This window comes from Taudactylus pleione, unplaced genomic scaffold (assembly GCF_031769625.1).
Source record: "Taudactylus pleione unplaced genomic scaffold, aTauple2 ptg000306l, whole genome shotgun sequence".
Lineage (NCBI taxonomy): Eukaryota > Metazoa > Chordata > Amphibia > Anura > Myobatrachidae > Taudactylus > Taudactylus pleione.
The window spans coordinates 3,490,893-3,510,372 of NW_028284707.1; the positions used below are offsets into that span (position 1 = coordinate 3,490,893).

Genomic DNA, 19,480 nt, shown 5'->3' on the forward strand with positions numbered 1-19,480 from the left:
TGTACAAAAAAAAAAGTTTAAAAAATGAAAGAAAACTTTCAAGTTAAAAGTTTAAAAAGTATTTTTTGGTGCTGTACCCCACTGTGTGTACAGGCACCGTAACTCCTTGGGAAATAGCCCTCTGTGTGTATAAGCACCGGGACTCCTTGGGCAATAGCTCTCTGTGTGTATAAGCACCGTGACTCCTTGGGCAATAGCCCTCTGTGTGTATAAGTACTGTGACTCCTTGGGAAATAGCCCTCTGTGTGTATAAGCACCGTGACTCCTTGGGAAATAGCCCTCTGTGTGTATAAGCACCATGACTCCTTGGGCCCTAGCCCTCTGTGTGTATAAGCACTGTGACTCCTTGGGCCCTAGCCCTCTGTGTGTATAAGCACCGTGACTTCTTGGGCAGTAGCCCTCAGTGTGTATAAGCACCGTGACTCCTTGGGCAATAGTCCTCTGTGTGTATAAGCACCGTAACTCCTTGGGAAATAGCCTTCTGTGTGTATAAGCACCATGACTCCTTGGGCAATAGCCCTCTGTGTGTATAAGCACTGTGACTTCTTGGGCAGTAGCCCTCTGTGTGTATAAGCACTGTGACTCCTTGGGCCCTAGCCCTCTGTGTGTATAAGCACCGTGACTTCTTGGGCAGTAGCCCTCTGTGTGTATAAGCACCATGACTCCTTGGGAAATAGCCTTCTGTGTGTATAAGCACCATGACTCCTTGGGCCCTAGCCCTCTGTGTGTATAAGCACTGTGACTCCTTGGGCCCTAGCCCTCTGTGTGTATAAGCACCGTGACTTCTTGGGCAGTAGCCCTCTGTGTGTATAAGCACCGTGACTCCTTGGGCAATAGTCCTCTGTGTGTATAAGCACTGTGACTCCTTGGGAAATAGCCTTCTGTGTGTATAAGCACCATGACTCCTTGGGCAATAGCCCTCTGTGTGTATAAGCACTGTGACTTCTTGGGCAGTAGCCCTCTGTGTGTATAAGCACTGTGACTCCTTGGGCAATAGCCCTCTGTGTGTATAAGCACCGTGACTTCTTGGGCAATAGCCCTCTGTGTGTATAAGCACTGTGACTCCTTGGGAAATAGCCCTCTGTGTGTATAAGCACTGTGACTCCTTGGGAAATAGCCCTCTGTGTGTATAAGCACTGTGACTCCTTGGGCAGTAGCCCTCTGTGTGTATAAGCACTGTGACTCCTTGGGCAATAGCCCTCTGTGTGTATAAGCACTGTGACTCCTTGGGCAGTAGCCCTCTGTGTGTATAAGCACTGTTACTCCTTTGGAAATAGCCCTCTGTGTGTATAAGCACTGTGACTCCTTGGGCAATAGCCCGCTGTGTGTATAAGCACTGTGACTCCTTGGGCAATAGCTCTCTGTGTGTATAAGCACCGTGGCTCCTTGGGCAGTAGCCCGCTGTGTGTATAAGCACTGTGACTCCTTGGGCAATAGCCATCTGTGTGTATAAGTACTGTGACTCCTTGGGAAATAGCCCTCTGTGTGTATAAGCACCGTGACTCCTTGGGAAATAGCCTTCTGTGTGTATAAGTACCGTGACTCCTTGGCAAATAGCCCTCTGTGTGTATAAGCACCATGACTCCTTGGGCCCTAGCCCTCTGTGTATATAAGCACTGTGACTCCTTGGGCAATAGCCCTCTGTGTGTATAAGCACTGTGACTTCTTGGGCAGTAGCCCTCTGTGTGTATAAGCACTGTGACTTCTTGGGCAGTGGCCCGCTGTGTGTATAAGCACTGTGACTCCTTGGGCAATAGCTCTCTGTGTGTATAAGCACCGTGACTCCTTGGGCAGTAGCCCGCTGTGTGTATAAGCACTGTGACTCCTTGGGAAATAGCCCTCTGTGTGTATAAGCACCGTGACTCCTTGGGCAATAGCCATCTGTGTGTATAAGCACCGTGACTCCTTGGGCAATAGCCCTCTGTGTGTATAAGCACTGTGACTCCTTGGGCAATAGTCCTCTGTGTGTATAAGCACCATGAGTCCTTGGGCAATAGCCATCTGTGTGTATAAGCACCGTGACTCCTTGGGCAATAGTCCTCTGTGTGTATAAGCACTGTGACTCCTTGGGCAATAGTCCTCTGTGTGTATAAGCACCATGAGTCCTTGGGCAATAGCTCTCTGTATGTATAAGCACTGTGACCCCTTGTGCAATAGCCCTCTGTGTGTATAAACACCGTGACTCCTTGGGCAATAGCTCTCTGTGTGTATAAGCACCGTGACTCCTTGGGCAGTAGCCCGCTGTGTGTATAAGCACTGTGACTCCTTGGGAAATAGCCCTCTGTGTGTATAAGCACCGTGACTCCTTGGGCAATAGCCATCTGTGTGTATAAGCACCGTGACTCCTTGGGCAATAGCCCTCTGTGTGTATAAGCACTGTGACTCCTTGGGCAATAGTCCTCTGTGTGTATAAGCACCATGAGTCCTTGGGCAATAGCCATCTGTGTGTATAAGCACCGTGACCCCTTGCGCAATAGCCCTCTGTGTGTATAAGCACCGTGACTCCTTGGGCCTTATCCCTCTGTGTATACAAGCACTGTGACTCCTTGGGCAATAGCCTTCTGTATATACAAGCACTGTGACTCCTTGGGCCTTATCCCTCTGTGTATACAAGTACTGTGACTCTGCTGGCCGTACTCCACTGGGTGGGGCCATTCCATCTTGCATTACCTTTAATTTCTGCCACTGCTGTGTGGCAATGTGTCATAGATGTGCTTTATACTGTGGTGTCTGTGCTGCTGCTCTGTCGCTTAGTAACCAGCCAGCTCACTGCAGCCTATGGCCAACAATGGTGAAAACAATATTATAAGCTGTGAGGTGGTCTAAATTGACGGTAAATGACTGGAAATTAATGTTATAGAGGTTACTAATACTCCAGAAACAAAAAAATCACAAATTATGTGATTTTAGCTTTTTTGGGGAATTTTTGTAAAAAAATCCAAAGGCAGTCATGGCAGGTTTGGCAAATCCAAATCCAAAGACGAATGACGAATCAGGGCCAAATCCAAATCCAGCAAAAATGTCCGGCGCATATCCCTAATATTTATATCGGCTGCATCTGTATGTTCTGAGGTCACCACTGAAGCTGCAATTTTATGACTGTAAGTTTATGCCTACGGTAGAGTCACATTCTTGCAACTGGCTCTAAGGGGGAGGTCTATCAAAGGTAGGGTTACCGCCCTTCCGGGATTCCTCTATGAGACCCTTCCAGAGTCCAGCTGCTGATCACGGATTGGGGGTGTCCAGAATTCACGGGCCTCACTGCTGCACAGCCATTGAGAGACCAATGGGGTCCAGGTTCTGGGGGCGTGGCCAAACCCAGGAGGTGGGTCCACACCCCCTAAAAAAAAAACACCCTGCAAAATATGGCTGCAAAGGGGCAGCTGGCCCTCCAACAAGGTAATCAGTACCCGCTCGCTTCCCTCTTGGCGCCCCTTCTCATGGGCTGTCTAACTCCGCCTCAATCTACAACAAATCCCAGGCAAACGAATGCCCTCTGTAGGTGTGAACTGGAAAGCCGAAAAGGAGTTACGCATATTCCCACTGCGTTAGGAAGATGTCATCCAGACGGAGCTTATCTAAATTGATCCGTCAAGTAGAACATATTTACTCTCACCCGTAGCAAAACTGACTGGTCGCTACAGTTTGCAGATTGTGTTGGTTATTACTTTACTGAACCAATTTTTTGAACTTTTTTTTTTTCATACACAGGGATTATTACACTCTGGCCATGCTCAGATTTTCCACTACAAGAGAAACAACTAAATCACTTGCTATGAACCAATTTATGTGTGATAACAAAAGGTGATAAATAACAGCTTGGCTCTCATGTAAATGTTCTGCTTGCCTTGCGAGGATCCTGAACTCGGTCCAATAGAGCGTCCGTGAATGAATCCACTTTAGAACAAGGTTTGGGAAGGCAGCCAAGCTGACATGAGGGGGGAGGAGTGACGGCCTGTTCAGACAGGAATCCCAGTTCTTCCACTTTACCTCTGGAGCCAGGGGTCTGGCTCCGGCCCAGCCACACGAAAAGAAGATTAAGGCATTTTTTGTGCTTAAAGTTACTGAAAAGTCAGGTGTTTTTCCTCTCTCTCCTGTAGTCGGTCCTGCTTTTTATAAATATTCCGCAGCACTTTACAGAGAATATTTGGCCAATCACATCAGTCCCTGCAGCCGTGGAGCAAGATTGTAAGCTTGCGAGCAGGGCCTTCCTACCTATATATCTGTCTGTTATTACCCAGTTTTGTTCTATTAAAATTTCCAATTGCAACGGAATATGCTGCAGTATATATAAGAAACTGTTAATAAATAAAATAAATACATTATATTCCCGGACCCTACCACATGTACACACACACGCTAGGATTAATTATTGTATTATTTTTTTTAGGTTGGGAGACAATTTACCTACCAGTATATTTTTGGATTGTGAGAGGAAACCAAAGTGACCAGAAACCCACACAATCAGGGGGAGATTATTCAAACTCCACACTGATAGGGCCGTGATGGAGATCAAACCTATGACATCAGTGCTGTGAGTCAGCAATGCTAACCATTACACCAACCATGCTGCATTATATAAATACTGGTGTTTGGGCCTTTTTAATGTCTCTCACCCTGCACCCAGTGCACCCTTCCTCCCTGGTGCAGGCAAGCGAGTCCCCCCACTCTTTAAAGTACTGATGGCAGTATTTTTCCTGTGAAAGATGGCGCGGAGCAGTGAATATCACTGGGAAGGTGGTGTTGGCCTTGGACAGTAGGTTGAAGGGGCCCGCTAATTGGAAGTGGGGGGCATGGTGCATGGGTCACCCTGGGTGTTAATACGCCTCTGAATATAGTTTGGGGGGATGATGTTCAGTCTGACATGTGATGCGGTTGTGGTTGCCAGGGAACTCAGGGCCTGACTCAGAGCCGCTCGCAAAAAGCAAGCGCTCGCTCTGAATCAGGGCGGTCGTTTTTTTTTTTGTCTGGCCTCCTGGCCGCTCGCTGAGCTGTGGGTGACCACCCACAGCTTTAGAGGGTGCCCAGGTGATGGTCGTGATGATCTTGATCAACGGGCTTGTGACGAGACCGTTGTGGTAGGGTCTCGTTCTCGCAAGCCCCAGTGAGCTTCCAGCTTTAATAGAGCCGGAAGCCCCCTACTGACATCACGTGTGCTGTCAGTAGGGCCGCCCCCAAACGGCAGGCGTTCCTTCGGGAATCCCTCCGTTTGGCCAGCCACCCCCCCTCCCCGTCTACAAAACGGGGTGAGCGGTCGATCAATATCGACAGCCGCCCCATTTGTAGCGAGCTCCGGAGCGAGAGAATTTCTCTCTCGTTACGGGGCTTGCGCACGCGCATTACGCGTGCCGTGCGTGCGCAATGCAAAACCATCGACCCGCTTGCGAGCACATAGCGCTTGCGAGCGGGTCTGAATCAGGCCCTCAGCTCCAAATCCTGTGTGACATTTTGCAACCAAATGAGTAACAAGATGAATCGTTTTGAAAATGTCACATCTACTGTACAATGTCAAAATGTCAGTCATAGGAAGGTTAGGGATAGCGTTAGGATTAAGTCAACATTATCACCGTGTGGACCGTTGATAATATAAGTTCCGACATGCTGCAAGTCAGCCTTGTGATTGTTGACATTATGCTGTCAACATTATTTTGTTGACTTTACCAATAGTGAATGTCGACATAATATATCAAACACGTTTGCTACAATTTGTGGTAATTGCTGATCCAGGCATCCATAAATCACCAGTTATGTGACGGATCTGTCACATATGTTAGGCCAAGTTACAGAAATCTGGTCGTTTGGCCAGGAATTCATCTACCAGATTACTGGGAGTTTTATACAATTGGTCAATGATCCCAAACAAATGCACATACAGTCATTAGCCAATCAGATTTATGTGTTTGCCCTTTATCAATCCAATCCAATCAATTTTGATTGCGCTCTGATTTATCTATTAAGTTACTTATATATCGCAGCATATTTTGTTCCGTTTTACAATTGGGAATAAAACTATACTAAAAAAGACTGGGTAATAACAGACAGACAGGTAAGAGTTCCTTCCTCACAAGCTTACAGTACACTGTACAGAGAAAGAGGCATCTGATACATGAGGATAAGGTCTATATATTGCATATCGGTCCAGCTAGATTGTAGAGGTTCTTGGTGGGCTATATTATGCAGTAACACAGCAAACAGAACATCTGTAAGTTTTGTGTGAACTGTTGAAAGGGGAAGTTATGAGTAGAATAAGTTATAACTGTTATTTTAGTGGTCATGGAACATGAGAAGCTCCCTGAAGAGGTGAGTTTTCAGGTAATGCTTGAAGGTTTGGAGACTAGAAGAAAGTATTGTTGTGCGAAGAAGGGCATTCCACATAGTGGGTGCAGCCTAAAAACAGTCCTGTAAACATGAATAGGAGCAGGTAATGGGGTATATTTACTAAAGTGTGGGTTTGTACAAGTGGAGGTGTTTCTATAGCAACCAATCAGATTCTACTTATAATTTATCTAACACAGGGGTGGCCAGACTTTTGGACTTGGTAATCTACTTTTAAAACTAAAAACCTTTTGTGATCTACCGATTCCGAAAAAAGGGGCCATGGTATACAAAAAAGGGGACATGACCTCACAGCAAAGGACATGGGGTCTGTCCTGCTGAAATCACACATAGTATCCCCAATTCAAATAACTCCACACAACAGCACAATGTTATGCATATTACACCACATAGTAGTGTCCCTTTATCACATACACAGTAGTGCCCCTTATACAATGACCACTGTAGTAGGGCCCCTTATGCAATGCCCGCTATAGTAGTGCTCCTTATTTAATGCCCCCAGTAGTAGTGCCCCTTATTCAATGCCCCCAGTAGTAGTGCCCCTTATGAAATGCCCCCAGCAGTAGTGCACATTATGCAATGCCCCCTGTAGTTGTGCCCATTCTGCAGTCCCCCTGTATTTGGGCCCATTATTCATTGCCCCCCGTATTAGAGCCCCTTATGCAATGCCCCTGTAGTTGTGCCCCTTATGCAATGCCCCCTGTATTAGAGCCCCTTATGCAGTGCCTCAGTAGTGCCTCTTATGCAGTGCCCCAGTAGTGCCTCTTATGCAGTGCCCCCAATAGTGCCCTCAGTAGTGCCCCTTATGCAGTGCCCCCAGTAATACCCCTAGTAGTGCCACTTATTCTGTTCCCCCACTAATGCCCCTAGTAGTGCCCCGTATGCTGTGCCCCCAGTACTGGTGCCCCCTCCCCTGTGCAGTATTTACCTCTCCACGCTGGTCAGAGCTCCCATGTAGATGTCCGCTGCTTGCCGCTGACTGGAGCTAATTAGATCCAGCAGGTGCGCTGGATCTTCACATTGCGGGAGAAGCGGATGACGTCATGACGTCACCCCATGCACCCACGCACTGCATCACTGGGAACGCTGGCCTCTGAAGCAATCAGAGGCTTCTTTAGTCTCTGAACACGTCAGAGACCAGCGTTCCCAGTTGTTGCAGGAACTTGGTCGTGATCTACCGGCAAGAGCTCCGCGAGCTACCTGTAGACCGCGATCGACGTATTGGCTGGCCCTGATCTAGCACCTTCTAGAAGATAATTGGTAGTATCTGATTGGTTGCTATGGGCAACGCCTCCACTTCTATAAACCTGCACTGTAGTAAATATACCCCAATGAGTTCTTCGCAGAGTGGAGGGGTTGAATTAAGAGATATTCTGAGACAAAAAATGATATGTACTGTATGTTGGTGTAGTTGTGTTAATAGCCTTGTGTGTTAGTAGATGGATTTTATATTGAATTCAGTAAAGTACAATCAACCAAAGTAAATCAGCGCAGCAGAAGATGAACGCTTTGCAGGGAAACCAGTATAGCTGCTGCATTCAAAATGGGGGTGAAAGTCTGGTTATGGGGAGACCGGTTGCAATAGTCCAAGCAGGAGATAATGAGGGCATGAATGAGAGTTTTTGCAGTATCTTGTGTGAGATAAGGGCATGTTCTGGAAATGTTTTTATATGTATGTAACATGATTTTGATACAAATTGAATGTGGGGAGCAAAGGACAGTACTGAGTATGACATCTAGGCAGCGGGCTTGAGGGGTGGGGTATTTTGGACTATTATCATGTTGTCAACAGATATATTGAGGCCAATATTGGGTAAGAGATTAAATTAGCCAGAGAAATGGATGTGTGCGGTGAGACCCCTTGTGGTAGGTCCCCACTCACAAATTTCTCTTTGCACTGAAGCCTGGAGAATAGATTGCCCAAAAACTCCATTTATATTAAAATGTTTTGCCCATATTATTTTGTGTGCTTACAAGTCACATTGTTGTCTCAAACTGAGAGATTTATAAAGAATAGTTTTATAAAAATTATTTTTGGGGGGGAACAAAAATCTATTATGCAGGTTGCAGTGAACTGCGGATTCTCCGATCAGATTCAGTGTAGATATCTCTTTAGATGAAACTTTTGAGTTTGATTCCCTGATTGTTACATTTAGAGAGAATATCAACACCAAAATGTCGACAGGTTCTGAATGTCGACACTCAGAATGTTGATATAGTCATTAGATCGACAATCAATATGTTGACATGTATTAAGGTCGACATGGTTAAAATTTTGATACGTTCGGAATGACGACAGTTAATACGTCGACACCAAAATGTTGACTTTTTTTTTATTTTATTTTAGCCTAACCCTAAATCTAAACCTAAACCTAACCCTAACTCTAAACCTAACCCAAAAAATAAACAAACAAAACATATGTCAACATTTTGGTATCGACATGTTGACCTAATACATGTCTAAATATTGATTGTTGACCTACTGTAATGACGATATTCTGACTGTCGACATTCAGTGTCTACAAGTCGATCGGATATCCTTTTGATCCTAAATAAGAGCTATAGCACATTTCTCAAGCTCAAGTGAAAAATTGTCCCCTAGATATCCTTATATTTAATTATAGTATTAGTATGTCTTTCTCTTTTATAAACAAGACAGAGAGGTTTAATTAATGTTGTGTCATGCAGAATCACTGTCCCATTTTACTCCACTTTGCCTAATTTATAAAGTGTGCTAGAAGCCAATTATAAAGAGAAACACGCAATTTCTCTATTATAGTAAATATTTGCAGTAAATACACTATTGTGTTTGTATAACACAGCACATCACCAAACAATACACATTACTATTATTATTATTTACTTTACAAGTGTATGTAACATTTTTAGCTGTGCAAAACTAAAAATATAACATAACAGGAACAAAATCGTTATTTAATTACACTTGAATTGGATATGGAACTAACAATTGACTGTTGCCATGTGTACGAGATTGACTAGAACAATGGCTATAATAATATTCATTTTCATCATGTTGGTTCCAAAACCGCTTCTATTTATGTAAAAAATAAAAGTTGTCTTGCCACTGGGTGGTGCTATTGCTGCACATTATAAAAATGCACTTTTGTAAAGGATTACCATTATATATAGTTGATTAGTATTTAGCGGCGATATTCCATAGTTCTCTACAGCGGGGTGATAAATGAACATAGATTCCAAAACAGGAATAGTATTTGAGACAGTCTGATGGAAAACATGATATAAAATTCTCAAATACAATTATTTATGCCACTGTAAACAAATATGATGTGTAAGTAAATACAATGTTTAGGTGTATCTAAATCATATAGAGGCCTATTCATCATCATCATTTAATTTTTACAAAATCAGGTGAAAAATGAACATTTTCACATGCAATTGTAAAAATTAAGTTATCGGGCCATTCATCATGGAGGTAAAGCAGGAGGTATCACAGATATCTCCTGCTTACCTTCCTCTTACGGAATGGCCCGCTGTCCCCATATACTAGTATCACAGATATCTCCTGCTTACCTTTCTCTTGCGGAATGGCCCGCTGTCCCCATGTACTAGTATTCATACTAGTATGGGGACAGAATTCATCAAGCTCCGATGAAAATATTATATTTTTGGAGCTTGACTGCAGGAGTATTCGCCATCTTCAGATTGCGAATGCTCCCGATACCCGCTCCTTCCCTATGGGAAGTAGTCCCGGGTCGAGAAGAGAGATCCCTTCGGATCCCTCCACCCCTGTACGGCTCCTTCTGCCGGACGTTGGGGCTCTCATACGCACTTCTGTCACTGCTCCGAAAAGGTGAAGCCGCTCGCGGGACAGCTGATTTTCGCATCAGCTGTCACCGTGCCGGAACAATAACAAATTGCTCCGGAATCCGCGGAGAGTTAGAATGTTAATTGGACCCCGATAATTAACATCATGAATAAGCCCCATAATGTGCTATTTACTAAAGCGGTGATCTTGTCATCTTTTAGGTAGCTATACTAAATTACTGACACTAAGGGACGCATTTCACGGAATTGGTATGAAATACCGTCAGCCGCATGGCCGGCGGTTCGATTCCCGTCAGCGGCAGCCCGACAGAAGCAGAGTGCGACGCAGCGGAAGCCCGACAGCCCTGGAAATCCCGATCGTGGATAGGTAAGTATCCACTAACCTAACCCCCCTAACCCTAACCCTCCTTAGGGGTGCCTAACCCTAACTTCCCCCCCAAGTGCCTAACCCTAATCCCCCCTCTAAGTGCCTAACCCTAACCACCCCCTTCCCCGCTGCCTAAACCTAAGTCCCCCGGGGGGGTGCCTAACCCTAAGTCCCCCCCGGGGGTGCCTAACCCTAACCCTCCCTCCCCCTAGCCTAACCCTAACCCTCCCGGAGGGGTGCCTAACCCTAAGTCCCCCCCGGGAGCCCTAAACCTAACCCTCCCCCTCCGCGGCTGTCCGCTCGCGGCGCCCGGCATCAGTACGATCGTGATGCCGGGCGCCGGTCTCCCAGCATCGGGGAAATGCGGGCGTCTATATCTAGACGCCCGGCATTTCACCCATGCCGGGATAAGACAGTCGGGAAGCCAGCTGCCGGTATTTAGGCAGTCGGCTTCCCGATTGCCTCCCCATTTCACAACTCATTTTATTACCAGTGGCATATTTAGTTTAGTAATGCAGCGATACTAACGAATATGCCGTTGGTATTCAACATGGCTTACCCCTCCGGCAAAGACCAGTGACATCCCCCTCCTCGGCGGCATTCCATGCTCTGTTGCTGGCACCCCATCGCTGGCATCGACGACCAGTCTGCACATGACACTTTCACTCGGCGGGGACTCGGCAATGCCTGGAATGCTTTGCTAAAGCCGGAAAGGCTGCTGATTGCTTTCGCCACATATAGATGGCGTAGGTGAGTGGTCGCCAACCGTAAATGGAGTGGGAGCTACTCGAGACAAAAGAGACAAAATCTGGCTAATAACCGAACAATTGAAGGTCATTTATTGAATATTAATAAAATGTTTAATATAAAACAACAATGAATTTAATTATTACAGTGATATCGTTGTAATTTGTAAATATAGTTAAACACAGGCACATTTCACTGTACATTACAGGCTCCAAGGAGGTACGTGCAGGAGAGGAGCAGAAGATATAGACAGGGCTGCTATGTTGATTTTCCGCGAGGGCTGGGCAGGAGTCACTCGTGGTGTTTGTCACGTATTGTGCCGCTCCACTGTGGCGTAGACGCCATGGGTGGAACCACGGGGAAGCACATCAGGCGATTGTAGCGGCTATGGCAATCACTTGACTCGCTTCTCTGTGGCTCCACCCACGGTGTCGATGCCACAGAGGAGCATGCATCAGAGGTCACTTCCACCTAGTGGGCTCCTAGCTGACTCGGCAGTACTGCAGCTAGGCAACCTACCCTCCTAGATGGCATGGCAGTACTGCTGCTAGGCCAGCTACCCTCCTAGTTGGCATGGCAGTACTGCAGCTAGGCAACCTACCCACCTAGTTGGCATGGCAGTACTGCAGCTAGGCCAGCTACCCTCCTAGTTGGCATGGCAGTACTGCAGCTAGGCAACCTACCCTCCTAGTTGGCATGGCAGTACTGCAGCTAGGCGACCTACCCTCCTAGTTGGCATGGCAGTAATGCAGCTAGGCGAGCTACCCTCCTAGTTGGCATGGCAGTACTGCAGCTAGGCCAGCTACCCTCCTAGTTGGCATGGCAGTACTGCAGCTAGACGAGCTACCAAAATTTAGACTGCGAGCTACAGGTTGGAGACCACTGGCGTAAGTGATACAGTGGCGAACAACGGTAATCTTGTTAAATATTGAATGGAGGCCATGACGCTTTTAGCGAGTGCTAAAGGGGTTATGTCTCATTGTTAAATGGGGATGAAAGGTCCAAAAACAATTTTTCTACATAAATATTAGAATTATTTTTATTTATACAGCGCCGCCAGTTTTTTGCAGCTCTGCTTATAGTATTTCCCTAACATACAAGCAAACACACACACACAGAGGCTTAGGGCAAGATGTATCAATGGATTATATATGCAGTTTTCTGAGGTTTTACACATACTTGCCAACATCCAAAACTCCCTCTCTGGGAGGTCCATGGAGAAGGAGGTTGAGGTTGGCAGGACGGGGAGAGGACCTATGACGTGTACTATGCCGTGTGACTTTACTCCTCATTGCGTCCGAACACGCACATGCGCAGTATGTCATCCTAGTCCCAGGGGTACATGGGGAGAGAGGTCATGGTAGGTGTGATGGGGGCAGGTCACCCTCCCTCATGATGTTTCCTATGCCCTGTGCCTGTCCTCCCCATCACATCCAGATTTGCACGTGTGCAGTCCGGCATAGTGACTGGCAATGGGAGGGGGAATCTGGGGTCCGGGATTGGTGCCTACCCGTCCGGGGCAATGATAGGCTTCACATTGGGTCCCGAAGGATCCCTTCACGTTAGTGGCCATCAGCACATGTGTAGAACGATGGCCATGTATCTGCATTACATCATCAAGATCATAAACCCGGACGTGATGATATTGCCGGGAAGTTGGGTTTTGCGGAGCAACTCGCGGCTCAATCTCACATTTTTTTTGTACACTGTGAAAAAATGTGAGTCCGCAGCTTAAGTAAGTGCGGCATATAGCTGCACTTGCATCGCAGCAGGACTCATGGCTAATTGAATTCCCCCCTTCAGCTGGGTACACACTGGGGGGCGATTCAATTTAACGCGAATTGAATAGCGCTGGGAGCGAGCTCCCAGAGCTATTCAATTCAGTGCGCTGTGTGGTCGGAGAATGCCGGTTATCGCGGTCATCGCACCTTAACAAGGGTGTTAAGGCGCGGTAACCGGCATTCTCTGACCAAAGTGCCGGGCGCGCTATGTAGAAAAACAGCCGCGCAGCCGGCACGTTGGTCGGATTTCTCTTTGCATCCCCAGGGGGGTGCGAGAAGAAATCCTTAGCGTGCCCAAGCAGCGCAGTGTATTGAATAGCTGCGGGAGTCCCTCCCGTCACTATTCAATAGCGCGTTGAATTGAATTCCCCCCACTGATCGATATACAGGCCGTTCCATTTAACAGCCAATATACAGTATCTATAGTACATTGGCGGGTGTGTACACCCTCATATGTCTGTGAATGACATCCTTCACAGACGTATCAGATCGGCCCTGCAGCACACCAGATGGCTGATGTATCTGAAATATGTATCAGTTTTCTGCTGGTGTGTACGGGCGACCCGCCGATCGCCCGCACACATACTGCAGAGACCCGCTGATGAGTGACAGCTCAACTGGGCGGGCAAATTTAAATGCCTGCTCAGTTGTGATTTCAAGCTGGGCACATCGGGCAGACGATTGGTAAGTGTGTATGCACCCGTCGATCTAGTGTGTACCCAGTCAGAGCATAGAGGGGATCCTGATTGAACCTAGGAAGCACTATTAGCAGGCCGTGTTTCCTACCATGCTCCAAGGCTTTGATATTTGTGGGAGCTGGAAGTGGACATGATCCGCGCCCTGTGCCGGCCCCACGCACTGGGAGCGCAAATGGGGCAAACACGGCAGCTCCGGTAAGTGCAGCACTGATCGGGCAATCCAGGGTGCCGTTCCCAGCTCCATGCTATCCAGGAACAATGGCCATTGGTCGGTAACGATGCAGTCCGCAGAGCCTCTGCCCCCTGTGCGATGGCACAGGTCGCCCATAGCTAGTTATGGCCCTATTTTGATGGTTCTGATGTGTTTTTACCGATGATTGGTGATCTAATTGCTGCTACTTACACCACAAGGAGAAACACGGAGTCAGAGGAGTCTCTCTCATTCTTAGAACATACGCAGAAGTCTACAAAGGTTACATATTATTGTTAGGCATCTAACAGTGGTGGTAACATGGCAACAATTTGATCCTCCCCCTCTGATGCCCAACCTTATATTGGAGTTCTTTTACAGAGATTGTAGAGAATGTAATGGCTTTCCCAACACTTATTGGTTGGTATGTAGCAGGAGGACACGTACTGTACAGGAATATTTGACAATTTGGTGCAGACAGCACTAAGTAGGTACAGGGCCGGATTAAGGGCCACATGGGCCTGGGCAGGGTCGAAACTAGGATATTTGTCACATGGTGCAAGGCAGTAATTTTGCGCCCCCTCCCTTCCTGTACCTGGATTTTGTCCTTGCTCCTCCATAAGGCAGTGCACTAGTCAGACGTCCCTGGTGTAGTGATTAACATTATTCCACACACCATAATGCCCATTACACATTATGCCACACACTGTAATACCTATTACCAAAGTGCCACTTACATATTTGCCCGACACCACTTTATGCCCCACAGTAAGGCTTCTAATTACTTTAAAATTACCTGTCAGGGGCTTTATGCTCATTACCAGGGGTTTCATACTCGTTGCCAGGTGGTTTCATTCTCGTTGCCAGGTGGTTTCATGCTCATTGCCATTGGATTTATGCTCATTGCCATGGGGTTTATGCTCATTGCCAGGGGGTTTATGCTCATTGCCAGGGGGTTTCACAGGAGAAGATGCAGCTTTCTGCATCTTCTCCTGGTAGTGCCAGCGTTCCCGGCACTTCCGGGAATGCTATGTGCATTGCGCTAGCCTCACAGACACTACAGGCCCAGTAGGACCTCTAGCATCTGTCTTCTCCTCGGCGGTGGCCATTTTTGGATGGCCGATTTCAGCAGAGCCCATGCGGATGGAGTCGTCCGCATGGAATTTACAGCCCCCAAGTCACCGTGCGCTACAAGACTGCGCGGGGTGTGCAGGGCTTGAGTCAGCCCTTTTTCACCCCCTGCATTCTGGCACCCGGTGCATGTGCACCTCTAGCCCCCCCCCTAGTTGCGGCCCTGGCCTGGGGCTGAAAATATTCAAGGTGCTATAATGAGAAGGGGAGGAGCTATATCCAGTGCTGTGTGGGTGTGGCCAGAGCCAGGTGTACACCCCATACACTATCAGCCACACTGTCTCCCTAAATACATAAAAATAGAAAAAAAACATAGGCCGTCATTCAGACCCACTCGCAAGCGGGCGCACGTACGTTAGGCGTACGTACAAAATTATTTAAATTCAATGGCTCGCTCGTATTTTCGTCCGCATCTAAAATTCCTCCCTAAACTCAGGCGACCCCTCCTCTAACTAACGAGCGTACGAAATAGCGAGCGTACATCCCCGAAATGGCTTGAAGGGAACGCACGCACAAGTGAAACCGGAAGTGGCCTTGTCAGATGTCGATTACCTGCTCCTTTATTCTGCCTACCTCCCTCAATCGTATCATGCCAATCAATGTATCAATTAGCTTAATTGTTTTTTTTTTTTCAACACAATGCAAGAAACTTTACTCTTGTCCGTGTTTGTGTTTACCCGCAGAATACGTACGGATGGAACATTCGCTTTTATTGTTCAAAAAACATGTGAACCACAATTAAACAATTGTTCTATTGCTGTGGATCCCCGCATATTTTCCGGGGTTCATTTCTTTATTTAAATTTGCAAACGCATGTCACTGCATCAAGCCTATCATAACTCTCCAGAGATTTCTGGCCCTGTTGAACACATGACTCATACACTAACCAATAAAATTGCTCCTGTTAATTTCCAAAATACATTAGCCAATCAGAAATTTTTTGCACACTTTATCAAAAATGTTTTGTATGAAAAACTCCATTGCCATCATGAGAGCCTCCGCATTCACCAGGCGCGAGCTGCTGATGCTTACGGAGGTGATGGATCGCCATATCACCAGCCAGACTCCACCCATCACCAACCGGCAGAAGCGCTCCGCGTATGCGGAGGCACGGTCCCGCCTGCGGTCCTTGGGTTCACGCCGCAACATCGGGCAGCTGGAGCGCAGGTGGTCAGACCTGCAACGGCGAACGCCCCGCTTGCCTGCATGCTTTCGCATGCAGATCCTGGAAAGTAAGTGTTATGTATGGTGGTTTTCATGTTTGTGTTTGTGGGGCAAACTGCGTGTGCATGTTTTCCTGTCTGTCCTATTTATTATTTGTCCTCATATCTGCGTGTGCATGTTTTCCTGTCTGTCCTATTTATTATTTGTCCTCATATCTGCGTGTGCATGTTTTCCCTCTATTTCTGTTTTTTTCATTCTACTCCTATTTGCATGTTTTTTTTTTTTTTATTTGGGCCCCGGATTTGCCCAGAAACTAACCTCAATTTGTTCGACATATTTTAGGAGGACAGCCAAGACTACGCCGTCACCGTCCGGCCAGACGGCGTTCCCGGCCACTATCCCCAACCCCCAGCCAACACTCCACCCCAAATATTTCCCCTATACCCCACTCCTCCCCAGCCTTCCAAGACCCTCTCCCGGAACTGTCGGGCCTCCTTCCCCTCCGTCCCACTTCCCCCTCTCCTCCACCCACCCCTCTTCCAATTACCCCCTCCCCGGAGTCCGTCATTATCCCTCCCCGTTCTTTGGGGAATGAAGGCTCCTCCGAGGAAGAACATGGAGGGACTTCCGGAGCTCCCGTTTTGGCTCCCGGTATGTTTTTCTTTCACATTTTTTTTAACCACAAACTGTTTGTATGTAATCATGTGTCGTGCCTTTATTCGTGCTTGTTTGGTTTACTTTTGGTGATTTAGCAGCTTGCCTTTACCTCTTCCTGCTGATTTCAACATACACATATCACACCTGTGGGAATTTGTACATAGGCCTTGTATTTTTGGCAGCACCCCCTTTTTGTTTTTTGTTTTTTTTTTTAGGTTTAGGAGTGATTTCGTTGTGTTTTTGTTTTTTTTAATGTGGATTCCCTATTGTTTTATTAATCCACACACTTTTCTCACCCACAGAGGAACAGAGGCGTCGACAAGAGGTGGACGAATGTGTTGGCCAGATGCGCCAACATGTCATTGGCATTCTTGTGGGCCTTGACCGGCTGTCTGGCATCCTTCGCCAGTAGTTTTTTTTGTTTATTTTCGTTTTCTAAATAAATTTTTTAGTTCTAATATACGTTCTGGCTCATTCTTTTTTTCCAAAACAAAAATAGTTTTCCCTGACATAAGTAGACTGTTCCTGCAAGGATTTCCCTTTTTTAAAAGTTAGATTGTGTTTTGTATTTGTATGTTAAACAGCCACAAGAAACACATAACAGTAACAATGTCATTTCCCTTTTTGGGTGTAGTGTCAATTAGATATTTCGACATTTTACAGGTTCCTAGTTGGTGTGCAAGCTGCTTAGGCCAATCTTCAAAATCCAAAGGTTTGGACAGGCTTCCTTTTGGTGTGGGTTGGGAACCTGAAAACATATTTCAGTTTACATCAACTGGTGTCAGTACTGGATTACCCCTTAGTCAAATGTAAGGTGTGTTAACCTGGTTACACTTGCTGTTAACGTCCAAAAAAAGGAAGACCATTTCACTCTCCAAACATTTATTCACAACATAAATGAGAAATCAAAGTGGTCAGTCCCAAAACAAAAAAACAGTGATAATCTCAAATACAACACATACAAATAAAATATTTAAATAAAAAAAACAATCAAGAACTGGTTGACGAAGGACCATGCCAACATGATTCCACAAACATGGCGTTGCGATATGGGTTCCAGAATATATGCCCAAAATCACCAGATCCAGGTTTGGTAAGGGTAGCAGGAAGTAGTGAGCGTTGGAGTGGCAAAGATTATGTGAACAAACAGAAGATGGTGAAAAAAATAAAAATAAATTAGATGTTCGCAAACAAACACAAACACATTAGGTATAAACACTGTAGTTTTGGTCAAACTTACCTAAAAAATCTGGCCACCACATCATCGCGTATGGCCCCCCCACATACTGACCTCCGACCAACCTCGGGGGGGCCATCCTCAGGTAAGGCATCCTCTGGCTGCATTGGGACACCACTCCTTATGGCGATGTTGTGAAATATCCCACACAGGACCACAATTTTCGACACCATATCCGGCAAATACATGAGCTCGCCACCAGAGCGGTGGAGGCATCTGAATCGGCCTTTTAAAAGGCCGATACAGCGCTCCACCACTTGCCTGGTGGCTGTAAGTGCGGAATTATACTCACTTTGTGGGCCTGGTGTGGGAGCCAAATAAGGAGTGAGCAGCCAGGACATGCAAGGGTATCCACTGTCTCCTGTGAAAAATAAGAGACAACATCAGGAACACTGTGTATCAAGCTTAACATTGTTATGTACTAAAGGTCTCCACTTACCCAGAAGCCACGCATCACCAGCTTGTAGGTTGGTTAATTTCTGCCATATCCCTGATTGCCGGATGACGAAGGAGTCATGTGCACTTCCTGGTAATTTTGCATTCAGGGACAGGATCTGGAGGGAGGCATCACATACCACCATTACATTCAGGGAGTGATAGTGTTTCCTGTTTCTAAATATTGCCTCCAGCCGTGCTGGAGGCTGAAGTGGTATGTGAGTACCATCCACAACCCCTATGATGTGTGGGAAGCCAGCTATTTGGTAAAAATTGGCCTTGGCCACACTAAGGGCACCCATATCCAAAGGCATTTGAATAAAATGATGGAGGTGCTTGAAAAGTGCCTCCATCACTGCCCTCAGGATCCGGGAAAAGGAGGATTGGGAGATGCCCGCCACTATTCCCACCGTTGTTTGAAACGATCCTGAGGCACAGAAATGTAACACCGCCATAAATTGCGTCAGTGGTGGTATTGCTGTTGGACTGTCAATTTGCCGCTCAAGATCACTTTCTATTAATGAGAGAGTGTCTATGATGATTTTGGGAGGTAGACGGTAGCGTCTTAAAACCTCATCATCGGGCATTCCAAAAAGGGTGACACGTGTTCGAAATATCTGGGGCCTTGCATGCCTACGATGCCTACGCCTGGGATGAGATTGAGGTTGGTCGGCTTCCGGGAGCATGGCCAGAACAATCCGCCCCAGATCAACCTGAAATTCAAAGATTTCAAAGTAAGGCTTTTGACCCACCCCAAAACTATATTAAAACAACTTAGCTTGATGATACCATCCATTGCTGCTTACATGCCGGGGTATTGTCATGATACGTCCAAACTGAAAATAAACACCAAAATTACTTGACACATTTCACTCTGTGCATTTTTGTTTATAAATTTTGTGCTAGACCAAAGTTAAAATATGCCAAACA

The 19,480-nt window shown here is 46.5% G+C and overlaps 1 protein-coding gene across 6 annotated transcripts in view; it reads left to right on the forward strand.

The window, feature by feature from the left end:
* The window catches only part of DYNC1I1 (dynein cytoplasmic 1 intermediate chain 1), a 503,273-nt gene that overhangs the window by 361,495 nt on the left and 122,298 nt on the right, over window positions 1-19,480 (forward strand). Inside the window, exon 17 of one of the 6 annotated variants that reach the window (XM_088442242.1) lies at window positions 10,345-10,377. The exons of the other annotated variants lie outside the window; for them this stretch is intronic. Coding sequence (XP_088298368.1) covers window positions 10,345-10,365 — 21 coding nt within the window. The 3' untranslated portion in view covers window positions 10,366-10,377. Of the gene's footprint in view, window positions 1-10,344; window positions 10,378-19,480 lie in introns of those variants that run through there. 6 annotated transcript variants of the gene reach the window in all.